At 35.0% G+C, this 20,060-nt stretch overlaps 1 protein-coding gene and 1 pseudogene across 2 annotated transcripts; one reads left to right on the top strand and one right to left on the bottom strand.

Moving 5' to 3' along the window:
* Positions 1-1,518: 1,518 nt before the first annotated feature.
* Positions 1,519-5,290, bottom strand: LOC132604527 (uncharacterized). 2 transcript variants are annotated; one of them, XM_060318067.1, is made up of 3 exons: positions 5,134-5,290; positions 3,252-3,404; positions 1,519-2,129 (listed from the first exon to the last, which is right to left on the bottom strand). In XM_060318067.1, exons 2-3 carry the CDS (start codon positions 3,400-3,402, stop codon positions 1,867-1,869), a joined length of 414 nt encoding a protein of 137 aa, XP_060174050.1. In that variant the 5' UTR covers positions 3,403-3,404; positions 5,134-5,290; the 3' UTR covers positions 1,519-1,866. The 2 variants fall into 2 exon arrangements, with proteins under 2 accessions (XP_060174050.1, XP_060174051.1); XM_060318068.1 differs by lacking the exon at positions 5,134-5,290 and adding an exon at positions 4,963-5,052.
* A 7,607-nt stretch (positions 5,291-12,897) lies between these two features.
* LOC132604526 (F-box/LRR-repeat protein At5g02910-like) lies at positions 12,898-18,133 on the top strand (annotated as a pseudogene).
* Positions 18,134-20,060: the final 1,927 nt, after the last annotated feature.

The following is a 20,060-nucleotide window of genomic DNA, read 5'->3' as shown; positions in this document are numbered from 1 at the left end:
AAAGGGGATAATATTGGTAAGATTTAACTCTACACCTAAGAGCTGCAAAAATGGTGTTGCAACCTCTAGGTTGTTGCAACTTCAATCTCACATGTCGTTGTATTTTTGAAATTGAAAGATTAAATATTAAAACTATAAGTTTTAAAATGTATCACACACTATACATTAAACTATAAAGATTATCAAATTATAGATACGCATGCTTACTGCATAATGTTTATTTTAAAACTTTATAGTAATATTTACTTTTTAGACATTAAAAAGATGAAGCACTTTTTAAACGCGTTTGTCTGAATATAATAATGCACATATAAAAGAACGTTCGACGTTAATATGCATGACTTATACCTTTCAGCCCTTGACTATATATAGAATTTTTTTCCATTAATAACCACTTTTCTTTTGCTAAGAAAGGCTCTGTTTTCTTTCTTAGAGAGGGCATGTTCACATTCAAGAATGACAATATGGGAGACTCAGTCTTGGTTTGTTGTGTGAGAGAGAGAGAGAGACAGAGATGGGTGGAATAATTTCTACTCTAATGAATGTGGGACAATGAGATCCCACCAACCATGTAATATGCCTGGATTTATTTAATTTCTAAGTAATAGGGACAAGAGGTGTACATAGCATCCAGGTAAGATCAGGGAAGGATCGTATCCTAAAAGAATGTGATTTAGGCAATCTACCTTAAGTAAATATTAATGACTGATTCCGTGGCGAATTCATGATCTATTAATCATATAGAGGCAACTTTACTATTACTCCGGTGTTCCCTTCTAATTTCAAACTAATACATATATGCATGTATATGAATTGATTAATATTCAATAATCAACACTTCTGATCTCCTTCGATTAGATCTAAAATCATCATCAACCACCACCCTGTCCTGACAAATGACAATCTATCCACCTAAACTGGGAACATGGCCATGGATTTATATTGCATAGGGCTTCAAATAATTAATTGTTGTTTGTTCACTACCATGGTAAAACCAACATTTATATTATTACTGCAATTTAACTAGTTATAGTAGCTTATTACTCTATTTTTCATGTTATCGTATAAAAACTTCTTGTAAGTCAACCTTAACTTGATAGCACGCAAATGGGCATAAAAAAGGAACTCCCCTAAAACCTTAAGGAAGATTGAATTCCCGAAGCGTCAGTTAAACATCAACTCAAGAAAGCAATATGCAAATAGGAATATGCCCAGAAAAGGTATTTCCCATTGGCGATTAATACGACCACTAGCCTTCTAGCCCATTACTTTGAGACGGGACTTCGACCACTCGCAGTGCTTGGACTGAATGGAAAAGATACAAAGCTAAGAGAGAGATGTAAGGCTTGAATTACTATGTTTTTTATTTCCAATCTAAATCTCGGTATCTATTGAAAGAATCAAATCATGATTACATTATCAACGCTAAGAACATAACTCTCAAGAAAATAAAAATCTAGCACACTTCACAAATACTGATCCACACTCTTCATAAATAGAATAGGAACACCGAAAAAATAGCCATTTCATCCACAAATATAATTAACGCAAACCATTCTGCCTATGGTACATCAGAAACAGAAACATTTGAGGAGAATTCTCCACCTTCTGAAATGTTTCACTTAATTGAAACTGTTCCAGGCCTTTCATTTAAAGTACATACAATCTGTAAATTTACATCCACTAGAGCACATCATTGCAAGGTTCAAACTCAGAAGGGAACATGGCCATGCAGAGATTGTCTAACCAAGGAAACTGCTAAATTACCAAATAGAAAAAGCAAAAAAGGTAGCTAGTGAAAATGCTAAAGCAAAACAACCATAAGCGAGATATAGAGATGCGGCAAATTTCTTGATTTGTTCTTAATTAACCAGGGCCAACTTTGGGAATGTCATAGTGCTCGCTCATGTTCGCCAAGTACTGATTGAAATCTTCGATTCGGTCACGATGTGATTTATTAGCAGTCTTGGCCATCTTATGCATGTCGATCCTCTCTCTTTGTTCTATGTAGCGCCTCTCTGCAGGGGTTAGATTATCATCCCAGCGACCGGCATTTTCTTCACCAACAGATTTAGTGGCATTTCCAGTCTCTTCTTTGGTGGAATCATCTATGGATCCACTACCACCATCTATATCCGGTCAGAAACATTTTAGTGAAGCGGATAGACAAAATAAAAAAAAAAACATATAGCATCATCTATCACAAGCATCCAATACAGAAATGTTTTTGCTCTTTTATCTTATGGCGAAAGTGGAATATGCCTCGGTTTACTCATCCAATAATGTTTAGAAACAATGAGAACGACATATAGCCATTAAATGAAGTTCAAACTGCTGGAATGTGTCAAAAATTGTAGTTCCTCGACGTCCTAGAAGGGTTAATGTGCTGAATAGTAGTTAAATCATATCTTTTAGCCCTACCTATCGTATCACTAAACTCTACGACACATAAGCATATTTTCATTAGATTAGGAAAAATCTGTGTTGCTCGGACTCGGGTGCTAGTATATGGTACCGTACGGGTGCGAAACTAGATGTCAGATTCTTCATCACATAAATTTTAGGATTCGAAGGTAGAGATCCGAGTGTGTATATGGGTGCGGGATGCGGTAATAAATCCATATTACGCCATATATAAGTATATATTTCTATTAATTAGAAACTACAACAACAAACCCAGTGTGATCCCACAAGTGGGATATGGGGAGGATAGGATGTACGCAGACCTTACCTCTACCTTTGTGAGGTAGAGAGGCTATTAATTAAAAACTAAAACTAATAAAATTTAATTCTTTATGAACACCTAATAGTTTATTCATAAGATATCTTGTGTAATAGCAAAGCGTTGTCATACTTTCTATGACTATGTGTACAATATATGTAAGACCTAACCCAAAAACCAAACTAAATAACCAGACAATCTATACTTCTTGGTCATAGATAAAAATTAAAACCCAAGGTAAATTGACCAAATCTGATGTGAACCCCACACTCCACCCAAATCGTGTCGGATCGAAATGAGTGCAACAGGGATTTTAAAGGGTCCGAGCAACATAGGTGAAAATTGGGATTGTAGGACCATCAGTTTGAACCACAACAATAAATTGTTCAACCCATTATGGACTAGCTATCGTCTATTAGTTTCACTGTACTCCAACTCGAATGCAGAGGGAGGATGGGAAGAATCAGTAAATAGGAACAGTAATAATAAAAGCGCAAGAATTTATGCACTTCAAGATATCACCACTCACCTATTGAAAGCTCGTTTCCTGCAACCTGGGAGATTTGATCGTAATCCTTCTTTTCTTTCTTTTTCTTTTTCTTTATTCCAGCGGCTTTTACATCCAGTGCCTTTCCCTTTAGTTTCAACTTCCCACCAACCACATTATCATATGCAGACATTTCTGCCAGGAGAGTAAAAAAATCGTTGAGCTTTGGCCAGAATAACAAAAACTGTAAGTAAGCACACTATTGGGAATTGATACTCTCAATACGGAGGCAATATGTTATATTTTCAAACTGAAAATCTGTCTGTGGTACAGCAGTAAGTCAAAAATACTACATACTAAGTGTCTACTTTTTTTTTTTTTTTTGATCGAACAATTCCCGAGGTTCAGTGACACATGATTCGAAACTCGGTGAATGATGTACCTACCCCTCTACCCTTCTCCGCATAAATACCATGCTTTTATCTGTGGCAAGGTTCGAACCTGTGACTTGCATAGATGCCAGTAATTACAATTTGCAAAGTCTTAACTAGAAAATATTTGCAGTTACAACAATGTGTACTTTGATTCTTCAGAAATACAAATAAAGCAAGAAATATGGATGATGCTTCATCCTTCTGTGCTTCTTTCTTTTTCTTCCTTCTTATTTTTTCTTTTTTTGATAGGTCATCAATTGGATGTTCGTTAAGGATAAGTGCAAAATATAGAAAACCTCTGACTTCAGAAAATCTGAATTTCACCGTAAGTGCAAAAATTTAGAAAACCGCTGATATAAATGAAATTTCGAGGAGAGGAGTGAAACAGAGAAGACCCCGGTCTTCAAGAACATCTATAAAATTAAACCTATTTCATTTCTCAAAAGATGCTTACAATGGAACAAAGAGATACTACTATTGATAGAGAACCTAGATGTACTAAAGAAGCTAAAATGCACCACTATCTAAGCCATAAGTAATATTGCTAAAATGAGTAAATAACTTGGTGCTAAATGACCATTGGCATGAGCTAAATTCATTTCCAACTGCTTCCAAAAGCTATGGCAAATTTCCAATTGCACCACTATAAGAATGAAACTACTACAACAACAACAACAAACATACCCAGTGCGATCCCACAAGCGGGGTCTGGAGAGGGTGGGGTGCACACAGACCTTACCCCTACCTTTGCGGGGTAGAGAGGTTGTTTCCAAAAAAAACCCCGGCTCAAGAAAAGTAATGACAACAAAAATAGCATAGATAGTAAAATAAAATGGAATGAACACACATGATTCATACAAATATTAACCAATAAAATGCTACAAATAAAACGGTATAGGATTAAGTCATAGTTGATTGATAAGTCATCCATTAAAGCGTCTTCCTTTTTAAAGAAATCCTTTAACAAGGCAATTTCAGGGATGCTGCACTTACTTCCCAATTTCCAAGCAGAAAACAAAGCAACTCATAAACAGATAAATTTGTGCCCGTTTGGCCACGGATAGTTTTCACTTTCTACTGGAACATTGGAAAACTGTTTCCGGAATTCGAAAAAAACTCCAAAAAGTTGTTTTCACAATTTTCACTCACAAAAATTTAAAAACAACTCCAATTTTCAACTTGAAAACAAATACTACTTTTTTTCAAATTTCACAATTCTTATATCCAAACGCGCAGTAAAGTATAGGCACGTGCTTCAATACATCAACATAATCAATTAAATACCAATCAACAAACCCTAATTCCTAAATCTCACTTACTCAGATATTTTAGCTCCAACAAAATTAGACTTATCACATTCCTAGCCAAACTAACACAAACTTAAATGTAGATAAACCTAAATATATTCAAATAAACAAAACAACTCACAAATAAATCAAAAAAAAAAACATAAAACCATGTAAAGGTGACGTCACCGCTGACGTAGAGACCTGATGAGAGTGAATACGACACCGTTTGAAAGGCAGCAAAAATAGAAAGAAGTGGTTTTTGCAAAAGGGGTGAAGAAGGTGATATTTAGAGAGAATGGTATTTTATGTTTGAGGGTACGTTTAAAATAGTCACTTTAAGTATGTACTCAACAATTTTGGTCCTTTTTAAGTTTGTCAGAAATTAATAATATTAGTCTCCGTCAAATATCAACCAAAATCTGTGTTCAATTTGAGGGCAAGTATGAAAGAGAAAAAAAAAAAAAGGAAATTAGGGGGAACTCACGTATCTATGAATACTTCTTGTATTTTTTATTTATTATAACAGTCGATGCAAATTTTTGTATCTTTTTAGTATTTAGTGCAATTTTTTTATTACATATTTTAGGATTTGATGGGACATTTTTGTTGATGTTTATGTTTAAATCTTTTTTCTCACGGTTACCGTATCAAATCTAACGAACATAAATTATGAGACTAAATGTGTTAACTTTTGACAAATTTAAAGGACCAAAATTATTCAACGCTTACTTTAGGGACTATTTTGAACCTGCCCTCAAATATAACGGATCATGTTTGTCATTTTCTCATGATATTTACGCTCTAGACCCATCGCTATATTTAATTACATGAAGACCCCTCATTTTCTTGTTTTGTTGTGTTTACCTATGTGGGCTGGAACATTTATGAGAGGGTTGTATAGGTCGATTCTAATTCTTGATATTGCTCGATCTTCAAATTTTATTTTATTTTACTCGGATTGCCCTTCAAAAGCACTTGTCTTTAATTTTTGTCCTTCGCCTAATACTTTGAGGTTTTGGGTTTGAATTCCAGCTCAGTAAAAAAAGAGAAGTAATTTCTCAAGGCAGAGATTTGCATTCGTAAAATAGAATTCTGCATGCAAAACTCTACCTGCAGGCAGAGTTAGAGTTTTGCAAAAATCTTCCTTAAGGCAGAGTTTTGAGAATCTTAACTCCCTTGCGATTTTTTATTTTATTTTTTATTGAGTGGGATTCGAACCCGAAATTAAGAAATTTTTAGCGAAGGACAAAACTTAAAGATTTCAATTTTGAGGAACAAAAATTAAAGACCACCCCAAACTAAGGGGATTTGTGCGAATTGCCCCTTGAGAAATAAATGAAGGAAAATCTACAACTCATAACTACCTTTAAGACTTACTTATTAGTAATAGCTACTTTTTTTTAATTATTTTTGGTAGCTTAATTATTTATCAAATTACCATCTATAACTTGTTTTTGTAACTGCAGTGTATTTCCCTAAAAATAAGGTACCTCTCTCCCACTTACCCACAGTCTCTTTTTTTTTTCAAATATTTTTCTCTCACATCTTCAATTCACAACAGTAGTTTACTCCCATTATTCTTCACCATAAATAACACGATTTCTTCGTCTTCCTTATCAGTTACCCAATCTCTACAGGTAACTAATTTTCGTTATGTTATTTGTTGTCTTTCTCTTCAATTGTTCATAAATTTCATTGTCTTTACCTTCACTTTTCATTCATTTTTTTATATGTATTTTCAGCTATTGTTCAGTATCTTCAACAAGCTCTAACTCTCCATTTTAATCGCGGATATTAATACTCTAAAGCAAAAATACACCAGTGGCAACAAGAAAAGCAGTGGAAGATCTCCAGCCAATGGCCGAAGCTCAGTCATAACAATTCGTTTGCTAAATCTCCATGGATAGGCCGAAATAAGAGGAAAATCCTTCTTATGTTTGCTAATCATGTGGTGTTGTTTAGCTTATGAGTGATGAAGAATAGTATTGATTATAGCAATATGATGTTGTAGCATCATTTAGGAGCAAGAGAATAGGTTGTTGTTGTAGAAACACCATTGATGAGAGATGTGGAGCTTCATGCCCACCAAGTGTTTGATAAAATGTTTCAGTATATTTCAGTGTATTTATGTATATCAACAAACAATATATCTATTTTTTCAGTATATTTCAGTGTATTATTTCGCTGTATTTAAATGTATTTATCTTTTTTTTTTTGGTGTAGAGACTATTTGTTGACACCCAATTTTATCCCGCCTTCCTCCGAAATATCTATTTACGCTTCTAGTACTTTTGGCAACTTAAGAAATAATTACTTATATTTTACCGTAATTATTAGCTTTTTATTAATATCAGCGTTTCACTAACCTATTGTAGTCACTGGCTATTATTATGGCTATTATTATTTTATTATTATTATTACCAGTATTGTTATAATTTGCATTATAATCATTTCAGCATTTTTACAATCCTATGCATACACATCGCATTTATTTTCGCACAATTAAATAATAACGTTTATTTACTGTTGACTTTCAAAAAATATTATTGCACGGCTATTACGACGTCATATAATTTTATTATCTGAGCACTAATAATTACATATTTTATATTAGGTAATATTTTAGCACACGTTAGTATAGAGTTATTTAAATAGGTCTTTTATTTAAACGTAGTAGCCCAAATTGTTCCTTTCATTCAGCCAATATTGGCCAAATCCGAGCCCAATCAACCCTACTATTTTCGGACCAATTCATAAAATCAGCCCACATGGTTAATTCACTCAGCCCACATTTTTTCGCCCAGCCCACTATTCATCTACCCAAACCAGTCCACTAACCCGAAATGCCTGACCCGGCCTACTACCTAAAATACCCGACCCGACCCGCTCGTCTTAAACACAAATGAAACCACTCTCTCTCTCTCTCGCTTCTTCAACAAAAATAGCAAATCCGCAGAGGCCTTTTCGTTGAATCCAGGCCATGCATGGCCGATTAAGGGTAGGAATTAATTAGCTTGTCCTTTGCTCTTCAGAAATTCAACGGTTGAAGGTTTTGTTTTTGTTGTTTTCCCCCTCTCCTCCGCTGGCAATCTGAAATCTTTTAATAGTTTTAGTCCGCTTGTAGAATTGAAATCCATCTTTTATCTGTTCCCTTTTGTATTTTGCGTGACAAGCTTTAATGAATTTTGTCTGTTCCTCTCCCTTCTGATCGAAAATCCGAACGTTTTGAACCTTAAAATCCCGCCCAAAATTTTGAGTACGAGCAGAACCCTAGACGTTTTTTTTTTCTATAAATAATCGCTTTTTCAGTCAGTTGGGGAGAAGTCTTTAGCTGCCTTGAACCCCCCTGGAAAATCCCTTAAAAATTAGAGGTTCTTGAGTCGTCCAGAAATCCCCTAAGAAAAGGGTTTTTAGCCGCCTGGAATATTCTCAAAAAATTAAAAGTTTGAAACCCCGAAATTCCCTAAAAAATATTAAGTTCTTTTTAGCCGCCTCAATTTCCCCTAAAATTTGAACTCACTACTTGCTTGATATCCGAAGCGTCGAGTCATTTGTTTTATTCTCATTTTTGCTCATGTTACTGTTTCGCATCTGAGTCTACGCAAACTCGGAGATTTGAAGTGTTCGAGGTTATATCGGAGGCTCGAACCCCACTTCGTTGCACCCGAGAAAGGTCCGTAGTCATCCTGTCCTTTTTACTTTGTTCGCAGGTTCTTTTCTTTTGTGTGTCGATGTGTGTTTCTTTGTTGTTTCAGTCAATTTAGTGTGTTCATGCATGTTCTGTAGTTTCAGTTAATATAACTTCAGTTAGTAGCTTAATAGTATGGGTGTATGTTTGGGTTTAGTTGGTTGCGATTTTAATAGTCGATAATGCTGGTATATGCATATCCCAGCTTAGATTGATGTTAGTTTCAGCAGTGTCTGTATGCTTATATTTGAATGACTATATTAATAGTGTTTGGTTTAATCTGGTAATAAGGGCCTGCCTCGCTTAGTTATATATGATGTCGTTTAACTTAAATTGGGGGTTTAGACATGCATATAGGAGTTTGAATCGAAAATCTTACTTGACCTTTTAAAATGTTTTAGTACTGCAATTTAGGAGTGTTCATATGAGTTATTGTATTCAATATTATCATTAGCATGCTCAAAGTATATTTAGCCCTTGTTTCTACTTGAATGTTCAAACTGTTCTCATCTCTTAAGCAGTTCATAAGGACTTTGGATTTAACAAAACGCTAAAATAAGTTTTATTTAAAACTGGTCGAAATGAGATCTTTATATGCAAAAAATGAACTTGTGAGAATCTATTTGGGATTTCACATACCTTTCTTTACCTAGTTCAAGCATAAACATTGCATAGAATTTGTCTCATATTGAGTTAATAAATCCTAGTTCTTTAAAGAGCATTCTATCTTCTCATGCTTATTTGAAATCTGGTAGACATCAGTGATGGTTTAAGCTATCAATAGTTGCTTGTTTAAACTACTTTGCATCTGTTTGGGCAATCCCTAAATTTGAGTATAAAACATGTCCTTGTATACCAAAAATGATTATGCTTTTCTTTGTCTTTCTGTGCCTATGTCATACTTAACGTCGGCTTGTATGTGCCTTCATGTATTTGTATATGCTTGCATTATCCTATTTTAAGAAAAAAAAAATGAATTCGCTGTTTGAATACTTGGTTGAAAGATCTGAGGATGGCATGAACCCTTTTCTATGAATTAAATGTGGTTGAGTGTTTTTCTTTTCTGTTTATGACTTTATCTAGGTCCCTTAAAATCATTATTGTGCTCCAAATTGGGTATTTGAACTCCTGGAAGTGGGCTGACATGAATATTAAGTAGCCTGTTGAACCAAACCTGTTTTATCCTTTTTTCAATTCTAATTCTGCTTTTATTTTGATATTTTGTTCGAGCTCGGCTTATGTTTCGCTTGTTGAGAGTCTGTTTGGTTGTCTCTCTTCATGCATTCAAACATATTTAGATACTTCAAACCTGTCTATGTCAAGGGATTCCGTAGTTTGATGTATTCTTTTCGGGAGTTATTCAAGCATTTTCAGATTCGGCTGTTTTGATTAAAAGAAGAAATCTGGAAGCAGTCTCCACTTCATTTATATGTCGAATGGAATAATTTTTTATCTTATAAACAATGCATGTTGAAATTGCTATTTATGAACTTGAGAATGAGGTCCAGTTGGGAATCTCGTGAATGTTAGCATAGTTAGCTGAAATATTTCAAGACGTGAGCTGATTCTGTGCTTCTTATTGGCTGTTGTATGGTCGATTGTTTGGAATGTCTTCAACATACTTATAAGTGTTTCAACTTTGTTAAGGTAGCGAGGTGATATACCTGTGCATTTTGAAGTATATTCATGAAAATACGTTAATAGGGAGGTTAGATTGATCATTACGAATCAAGCTTGAACCCTCCTCGGTGTTAGCCATGCCTGAGATTCATGAAATCCCTTGGAACTTGTGCAACATCGGGAAGACGGGGGCAAAAGCTTTCCAATATTGACCTTTTATACATCCTTATGAGTGTGTATACATGAGGTATACTTAAAATATACACAGAATATACACAATTTACTGATCTGTTTTGAGTGTATATTTTACATGTTTGATCTTATTCATTGATTATACGGAAAAGGGCCAAAATTACCCCTGAACTTTGGGAAATAGTTCATTCATACCCTTCGTTATACTTTAGGGCCAATTATACCCTTAACGTTATACTATGGGGTCAATTATACCCTTATGTCTAACAGCTGCCGCGTGGCATCATCCCAGCCCTTCAAAATTATTTTCCCCTCAAATAATTTTTTACCCACTAAAATAACTCAACCCGACCCGATTTTTTTTTTCTTTCTAGCCAAGGGGTATTGGGTTGGGCCCGTATCAGTTTGGCTGGAAAAGAAAAAATTCTGGTCGAGTTGGGTTATTTTAGTGGGTAAAAAATTATTTGAGGGGAAAATAATTTTGAAGGGCTGAGATGATGCCACGTGGCTGCTGTTAGACATAAGGGTATAATTGACCCTATAGTATAATGGTAAGGGTATAATTGGCCCTAAAGTATAACGAAGGGTATGGATGAACTATTTTCCAAAGTTCAGGGGTAATTTTGGCCCTTTTCCGTTGATTATATTCTAATCCTTTTTCTTTCATTTTATGCATGACCATCGCATACGAGTCTGAGGGACTCGTTCTTCTTCCGCATTCGGTGTCCAACGCAATCTTCTCGGGTCATCCCCATCAGTTCTGTCCGCAACAAAGAAAATAGAAAACAAAAAATTCTGGGCCAAAGCCCAATAGAGAGGAACAACCGTAGTAGTCCATATAAAGAAATTACCGGGCTAAAAGCCCAACAGCAGTAGATCAGTAGTCCTAAAATGGGCTGGGCCCATTTAATATCATTTGCTCTTTTATTTCACTTATGCATTTGATTTGTATTTGTGCAACTAATACTTTACTTTGTTTATTTCCTTAGCTAGAATGAACCTTAGCAAAATTAGTGGGGTTTAGTTTTAGTAATGGGCTCAAGTATATTTTATAAATAACTCTTCAAATTTGAATCAATTACGCATATTTTTAATTAAGCATAGTTACAGTGGGATGGATGAGATTTGATTTCGTGCCCGAAAATGTTATGTAGTAGCTATTTGTACGAAGTGCTTCCCTTGTGGAGTAACATCAATTTTATCTCTCTTTGCAGTCTTTTATTTCATTTCGAACTGCGTGTCATATTTTTGTCTTTCAAATATATAGTTGCTCAGTGACGGGGGTATATTTGGAGTTTATGTATCCCTTTTGACGACTATCTCCTGTTTCAATTATATTACCATGAAAACGTTTTACTTATTATTTTAACATTGTTTCCTTATATTTAATATCTTTTTAACCTAGCTGATGACTCCCTCGGTTTTAAGGAATCTATTATTGTGTTTCAAGGCATTATTTTCTGACATTATTAAGTTTGTTTGTTTTTCCTCAGCTTTGCATTATAATCGACGGACGTCCGTCGGTTTTGTCTCGAGATATTTGATCCTCTATTTGTAGTGTGTACCTCTAAATGTGAGGTCTCGCTATTTTTTTTCCATAGTTCCCGTTAAATATAACAAACAAAGTTCAATTAATATTTTACCAGAGACTAAAAGTGTTAACTTTTGACGAAAATAAAAGACCAAAACTACTAATTGCATATTTAAGAGATTATTTTTAACCTACCCTCATAATTAATTTTTAACCTACCCTCATAATTAAGGGCTCATTTTTGTTAACTTATGACAAACTTAAAGAACCAAAAATGTTAAAGTGCATATATAGTTATGAGGGACTATTTAGAACCTAGCCTCAAAATTAAGGGACTATTTATGTCATTTTATCAACTTTTAACACTAAAATTAATTTTCTAAAGGGTCCCTCAATTTCTCAATGTTAACAAATACAGACAAAGCAAAATCACACAACCTTTTTACTCTCTCTTTCTCTGTCATTTTCCTGTTCTTCACTTTATTTTCTTGATCAACCCACAAAGCGCAGCAGAAGCAAGAAGCTAGAAAACAAGAAGATTTATTTTATCAGGTAAAATGAAAAAAAAAAAAGAATAATGAAAGAAAAACGAAAAAGCCCATAATGTAAAATAATTTCATAACATTATGCTAACTAAGAGGACATTTGGATTGACTTTTTTAAAACAACTTATAAGTTAAGTCTTTTTTGTATGTATTTTGACCTAAAAATAAATGTTTAGAAGCGCTTTTTATCTTTATCAATAGCTTATTTTAGCTTAAAAGCTATTTTGACAAAAAAAAAAAGCACTAAAAATAAGTCAATCCCAACATCCTCTAAACAGTACTCTAGCTATGTGTGAGTTTGCTAACTAAGAGCCCGTTTAGCTTATAAGTTGCTTATAAGCTGTTTTTAACTTTTTTGATTGGTTGATTGGCCAGTTAAAGTCATTTTATGTTTAAAATAAATCTAAAAAATTAATTGGGCCAGTTTGATTTAGCTTATCCAAAACAACTTATAAATTGTTTAAACAGCTTATAAGAAAAAAAAAAAAAAGTTAGCTTATAAGATGGAAAAAGCTTTATACTCCAAAAGCATTTTACTATAACATTCTGCTATCATTTTAACACTATTACTAACATTTTCTACTCATGGAATGCCTAGATTTTCAAGAATTTTCTCAAGGGTTCAAGTGAAGTATTTTGCAAGGGTTTTTCCAAGAGGTGAGTCTACACTTCTAAACTATTATTTAGGTTTACTCCCTCTGTACCAATTTAAGTGTCTTAATTTGACTGACACAGAGTTTCCTTAGAATCTTGTCATTTAGGATGTTTAAATTGTCAACTTAATAAATATATAGCGAGAGACACTCTTTTTTTGGACATACCAAAAGGGAAAGTGAGACATTTAAATTGGGACGGAGGGAGGAGGTCTTACGGGATGGTGATTGAAAGCTTTAAGTTATTAACCACTAGTTGATGATCATTGTAGAGAATGAAGAAACGGTTTAAAAGCGAAATTGTTGCTTGGGAGTCAATTGTTAGGCATTGAGGGGGTCAAATGGACGAGTTGTACTGAATTTGGGCGGGTCAAAATGTGCTAATTTAATAAATGGACAAGTTATTGACCTGCCCAGAAGTTACATGGGTTGAAATGGGCTAAAAAGCGGGTCACAACCCAACCCGCCCAATTCTTACTAAGTTTTTATTTCTTTGTTTGTTCTTTTATAAGTTTTTAGTACCTAATAAAACTATTTTCTTTCTTATTATGGCTATATATAACAAGAACAATAACATACCCAGTGTAATCCAACAAGTGGGGTCTGGAGAGGGTAGGATGTACGCAGACCTTACCTCTATCTTTGCGGTGTAGAGAGTATTTCCGATAGTTTCTCGGCTCAAATTTATGGCTATATGTAACATATCAAATAAAAAAATGTCTTTTTGCGAAAATTTTGACAAAATTTCTCATGGGTTAATTTGGGCCGCATATCAGTCCAACTTTTTATGGGCTGAAATGGGCGGGTCAATAATCAGCCCAAATTTGGGCGGTGCTCATGTTTCTATGGGCTGATTTTGCCACCCCTTGGGCATGTAGTAGTTGGAGGAGGTTGTTAAATATCCAAACACATTTGCAGTACCATTTGTTGGCAAGAAGAAGGGTTGTGGGGTGAATGAACATCAATAATGAAAGATGTAGAGAATGATGCACTGTAGATGTTCTAGGTGACCAAAACATGAACATTCATACTAAGATTGGTCCTATTTGACGTATATTGTTGTAGATTGAAGTCGTAAGGGTGATTGAACATTGTAGTAAACTTAAGGGACAAAATTGAGCTACGTTGAGTTGACCTTCTCGTCTAAAGTACTGATCATGTCTTTCCCAATCCGTTACTTTGAAGGCTTATGATCATTTTTATGCTTTCATATCTGTTGAATTACGATATGTTTGATTCTTTACTGATTCACTCATGATTTTATGAGTTTTCCTTAGTTTTCATATCTATTGAATTACGATATTTGATTCCTTAAATGTTCAGATATGGTTTTATAAGTTTCCACTAAAAATTCTATATGACTTGAAAGTTAAAGATCCTCCTTATGGTCCAAGGAGCCGAATGATATGATTTTACAAAATGGGCCAAAGAGCCGAATATTTATGAAATGTTTTTGTAGTATTATTTAGTTAGGCGAGAGGGTGTTGTCCAAGTGACAATTAAAGAACGAACAAGAAGATTTATTTTGTATTGGGATCGAGCTTAGTTGATTGATTGATCTCTAGCTATGTGTGGTGAGGATGAGAAGATTCTAACAGCAAAGTCGGGATTTGAAAAGGCAAAACAAAGAAGAAGTAAAGACTACTAGCCCTGTTTTGAGGTTCTTTATGTCTAGGAATTTATTTTTCTTTTTAGGTAAGTCAATGAAATGAACACTACTAGCCCTGTTTTGATTTCACCATTTTTAGAACTATGTGTGCAGTTTTGATAATTAGTTTTGAGAGAACGTGTTTGCAATTTGTTCCCACAATTGAGGACCTAGGAGTTCTGTTAGTGTGAGCAGATTCTATATTTCTAGCCATTACAAGTCAGAAAAGAGCAGATGCGTTAATAAATTTTTCTATTAATGGTATTGTCGAGGAAGAAATTCAACTCTTCAATATAATGAGATAGAACTTTTATGTGGACGGATTTACAATAATGAATTTGGTTTCTACTTCTTATGTTGTTGGGGATTTACATGTAGTTACAGAAGTTCATATTTTAGTAGTTAGATCTCGACATGATAAGAACCAGCATGTTAAAACTTGTTTGGTAGAGATGTATTTAAATATAGTATTTCTTGTTTAATTCAAAGCAGCAGGGGTGTTGTTTGACTAAAAGAAAGCATTTCTGTTGCTGCTGATTAAACAATTTCTTGTTGATCTAACTTATACTGCTCGGTTGTTGCACCCATGAAAGCCCTTATTGTCTTTGACACCACAGGCAATTATTGTTGTTGACCATAATTCCAAGTCTTTTTGGACCAAAAACCATGGCTTCAGCTTCAGGCAACAAAGGTCACGGCCTTAGAGGTAGTTTGAGAAGTCCTCCATGGTGGAAGAAACAAAAGATGACAATCATCAGAGTTGGTGAAACCCTAGACGATCGTATCAGTCAGTTGCCGGACTCACTCCTCATTCAAATTCTCTCTCTTTTGCCAACAGACGAAGCATACCAAACCTCTATTCTCTCTAAAAGGTGGCAGTATCTTTGGACTTCAGTTTATAACTTCAATTTTAATTGTGATAGTTCTACTTTCCTGATAGGTGTAAAAGAAAATTTCAGATCCTTTGTTGACTATGTATTAGCTCATTCCATTTCTTCCAAAATTAAAAAATTCGAACTCCACTGCTGGTATCCAGACTACTCTAATTAACCGATGGCTTAGTTTTGCTGTTGAAAGAAAAGTGGAAGATGTTGTATTGCGGTCAAATGACTTTGCAGATATCCCTGAATATTTCTGCACCTGTTCGTCTTTGATAACTTTGGATACTACATGTTTTGAATTTCCTTCTGGCATGCCCATATCGTGGAAGTCCCTAAAGAGCATAAAGCTGAAGGATATGTGGTTATCCGATAAAGACATTGTGAAGTTACTGGAAGGCTGCCCTGCATTGGAAACTATGGAACTTTCTGGGCTGTACTGTTATGATCGGCTGGAAATTAATACTTTACAATTAAAGAGATTGTATTTGAATGATCCTCGTGTGGATGAATATGAAGGAGATACTCTCGTGGAATTTTTTTCCCCTTATCTTCAACATTTTGGAATTTCAGGAGATCTTCAAGATGTCAAGTTTACGCTTCTAGATGTATCTTCTTTGGTCAATGCTAATCTTACTTTCACCAATAGGTGCTTCGATAGAACCCGTTATCTTTCTGATGATGATGAGGAAGGCACTTGTCATGATTATCATCTAGGCTTTATTACCCTCATCCAAGATAATCTTCAAAAGTTGAGTTGCGTAACTGAGCTGACACTCGGATCTTGGTTCACAGAGGTTTGTATTTAACTCTTTCATCATCTCGTTCTTCAATTTTTGACTGCTGTTGTTTCATTTACTTTAGTTATCACTACTATTTTTGTTGTCAGTATTTTCCTTCCCTTCGATATTTTCATGATAGCTTCTTTACTCTTGTATTTTTCAAACCTGTTTTTTAACACGCTTTTATTGAGCCGAGGGTCTATCGGAAACAACCATTCTACCTGACAAAGGTAGGGGAAAGGTCTGCGTACACCCCACCCTCCCTAGACCCCACTTGTGGGATTACACTGGGTTGTTGTTGTTGTTGTTGCTCGTGAGTTGTGACTGATATACATACTAACAAGTAACGAAGTTGATTATTATTACCGAGGAACTTAATGCTCTAGAAGTTTTGGAGAAAAAACAAAAGAAAAACAGCTGGTCCTTTTGCCAGCCCGGACACTAGAGACTAGTCTGATCAAGAAGCCATTTACTAAATTCCAGCAGCATATCTCTATAAATCATCAAACTTCTGAATTGTCAACTCTGATCCCTTAATATATTCAATTTAATTTATCAGAATATCACAACAGGGTATACATTTTTAGTTAATGAACCAACAAAGTCAGCTGAGCGACTATAATCTCATGTTGCAGGTCCTGTGCATGTCGCAGCTCAAAGGGATGCCGATTCCAGAACTTAAATGCAAATATCTAACGTTAGAGTTGCATATAGAACAATTTAGTTTGTATGGAGCAGCTGGTATTTTGCGAGCCTCGCCTCATGTTGAGACGCTCAACATAGACATGTCTATGCCGGCGGTAACTTCTTGGAACTTTTCTCTTCTTTTACATCTATTCATTTTTAAATTGTTTCTCAGGGAGAATGCAAATATGTCCTCAATATTGGAATACAATCAGAAAAATTAATATCCTTAATATCAGAAAGAGAATATAGTTGCTAGATCATTTTTTTCTTTAGTTACCTATGCCATTAATCTTTATCATAGGAACAACCGCCAAAATCGTTTTCTAAGTACCATAAAGAATCGATGGTTCTGAAATTTGTACCTTAACACTTATGCTGGTGAAATCATTTTTCTTCCCTTTTCTGCAATTTCCATTAGACTGACCTTCATTTGATCTTGATTATATTCTCTATCTCCAGTTTTTTAGGTGCCGGTGCAACTTTGAGGGAAGATATCTGGCCGAAGGAGATAATATTGATTTGCAGAGTTGGATTTCAAGCTTTGAGTTTCCCAACCTCAAGAATGTTAAGATTGTCAACTCCTCCGGGGTGTGTGTGATGAATGATAATCATTTCGAACAGGGGTTTGACATGCTTTTCAAATTTTCAGAATTTGTGTTAAAGAATGCAACAATGTTGGAGAAGTTTGTGATATCAACGAGAATAAAGTGCAAGAGATGTTCATTCAACTGCATGTCCCTATATTTATGTGAAATGTCTATGAAATTATTAGGTTGCCCAAGAGCCTCCACTAATTGTGTGTTTATCTTCAAGTAGTTGATGTCGCCTTATGTTGAGTTTTTGATAAACTGCTCATGCAGTCATGAAACTTTAACTTCTCTATGTAACTAATTACTATTTTTTTGGACTTATCCTTGTGGTGTACCAAATGTTATGGTATCTTGGTTTCTCATGAAGCATTTTTATGTTGCATTTTAGATGTTGTAGATATTCATTGAGATTTCTTGCAACTCTTGTCATCCTAGATCTGATAAGATAGCGGATAAACCACATTTTTTAATGATAATTAACCACACGATATGTTGTGTTTTGCTACCTTGATTTGCCAATAGCATCAAGGTCTGATTGTGTAATGGTTCCCTTTTTGGCTTTTTTATTGGAAGGAAGTATTTAGTTTCGTAGAGAAGATAATGGTTCCCTTTATGGCCTTTTTATTTGAAGGAAGTATTTAGATTCGTGGAAAAGATGACGATTCATGATTGCATCAGTTAGAGATTATGACATTTTTTCCGGTTGAATGTGGGTGTTCCCTGTGAAAGCAAAAAACTTCAGACTAGATTTTGCAAGATACCAGCAATATTGTCACAACGTACATGAAACCAAATAAACAAATAAAGCATGCAGTTGCATCATTTTTCTATTCTTTCTAGGCATCATATCTGTTCTCCTTGTTCTGTTTTTTTACTGCTTCCCTGCTCATTTAGCCTTTTCTATCTGACTTGGAGACAAATCCCCATCTGCAGCTGCATTATGAAAATTTAGACTAGGAGTTTCTTCATCTAAATCTCTGTTTTTATGCCTTAAGTCCAACCTTTCCTTCCCTGCTTCTTGTACTTGTATTGGTCTTACTCTTACCTGATTTGGAATGATCATGTAAACTCTGGCCTGTATCCTTCCTGTTGTCATTTCTTTCTTTATTATGGTTGTTATCTTTTTCCTGTGAGTATACTTCAGTATTCAACTCCAGCTCCTCTTCATGGTTTCTTTGGATTTCAGAGCATACTTCAGTGTCCTCCACCTGTATGTTAATGTTATCACCATTTTCTTCATGTACCTAATCATTCCCCAGTGTTACTAAGAGCTGCAAAGGTATTCTTTGTCCCCACATGTTCTACATTCTCTTTATTAGTCTCCTGCAGTGTTGTTAAGAGCTGCAAAGGTATTCTTTTCTATCTCAAGCATTTGTTTTCTGGTATAAGCCTTGCCAAAGATCATAATTAGATCCTCTTCATACTTGCAGGCAAGAAGCATATCTAGCTATTACAATTATTCCAATAAACTGAATGTTTTTCCCTAACTACTGACTGATCCAACTGCCAGATATCGTTGATCAGATTCACATTCAAATACAAGCTAAGATCTTCGACTGCATCAGTTCAAACTTGTAGTGTGCCTCAGTAATCCAGTCAATGAGGATGCCTCTCATTCTCTCATTAACAACATCAGATTGATGTTGTAAGGACGCGGCCAAAAATCTCAGACTTCTTGTAGAAAACATCATGTACTCCACAACTGCAAGTGAAATCTTTTTATCAGCACTCACGACTATGTCCACAATTGACAACTCTGTCCATCTCTATCTCCGCATCTATCCTATCGATTTCCTCCGTCATTGCTTCTATAATCATTGGCTTAATTGTTAGTAATGCCATTTCTATTGTACACAGCACATAGTAATGATGGAGCTCCAAAAAGTGAGAAGTCCTTCGTGAGTTGAAGAATTGGCCAACAACAATTCCTTAGCTAGTTTTAGGAACTCCAAGGCATGGATTCTGCACCTTCTTTTCCTCATGTGTGGGAGTTTAGACATACAGTTAAAAACCAACCATTCACTCCCTCTTCCCCCTTTCTTCATTCTCCTCAATTCACTTGCTAATTATTCAACTGTCATCTCATCAATTTGTAATCTTGGACCAAAAGGCTTTGCATAATCAACAAGTCTTCTTTTTGTCTCCTCAAGTCTCCACTGATCACTGGTTAATGACTTGATTCCATAATAGCTGAGTTAGCAGCAAAAGGAGCAAATTTCCTTAGTGGAAAAATTTGGTAAAAGGCCTTGATTTGAATGCTACATCAAAGTTCTTGTTTGATTCTTGTTTCAAGTAACTTCCCCTGTTTGCTGCA

Source organism: Lycium barbarum, chromosome 7, assembly GCF_019175385.1.
Source record: "Lycium barbarum isolate Lr01 chromosome 7, ASM1917538v2, whole genome shotgun sequence".
NCBI classification, from domain to species: Eukaryota; Viridiplantae; Streptophyta; class Magnoliopsida; order Solanales; family Solanaceae; genus Lycium; species Lycium barbarum.
This window is presented reverse-complemented; position numbering and strand designations above follow the sequence as displayed.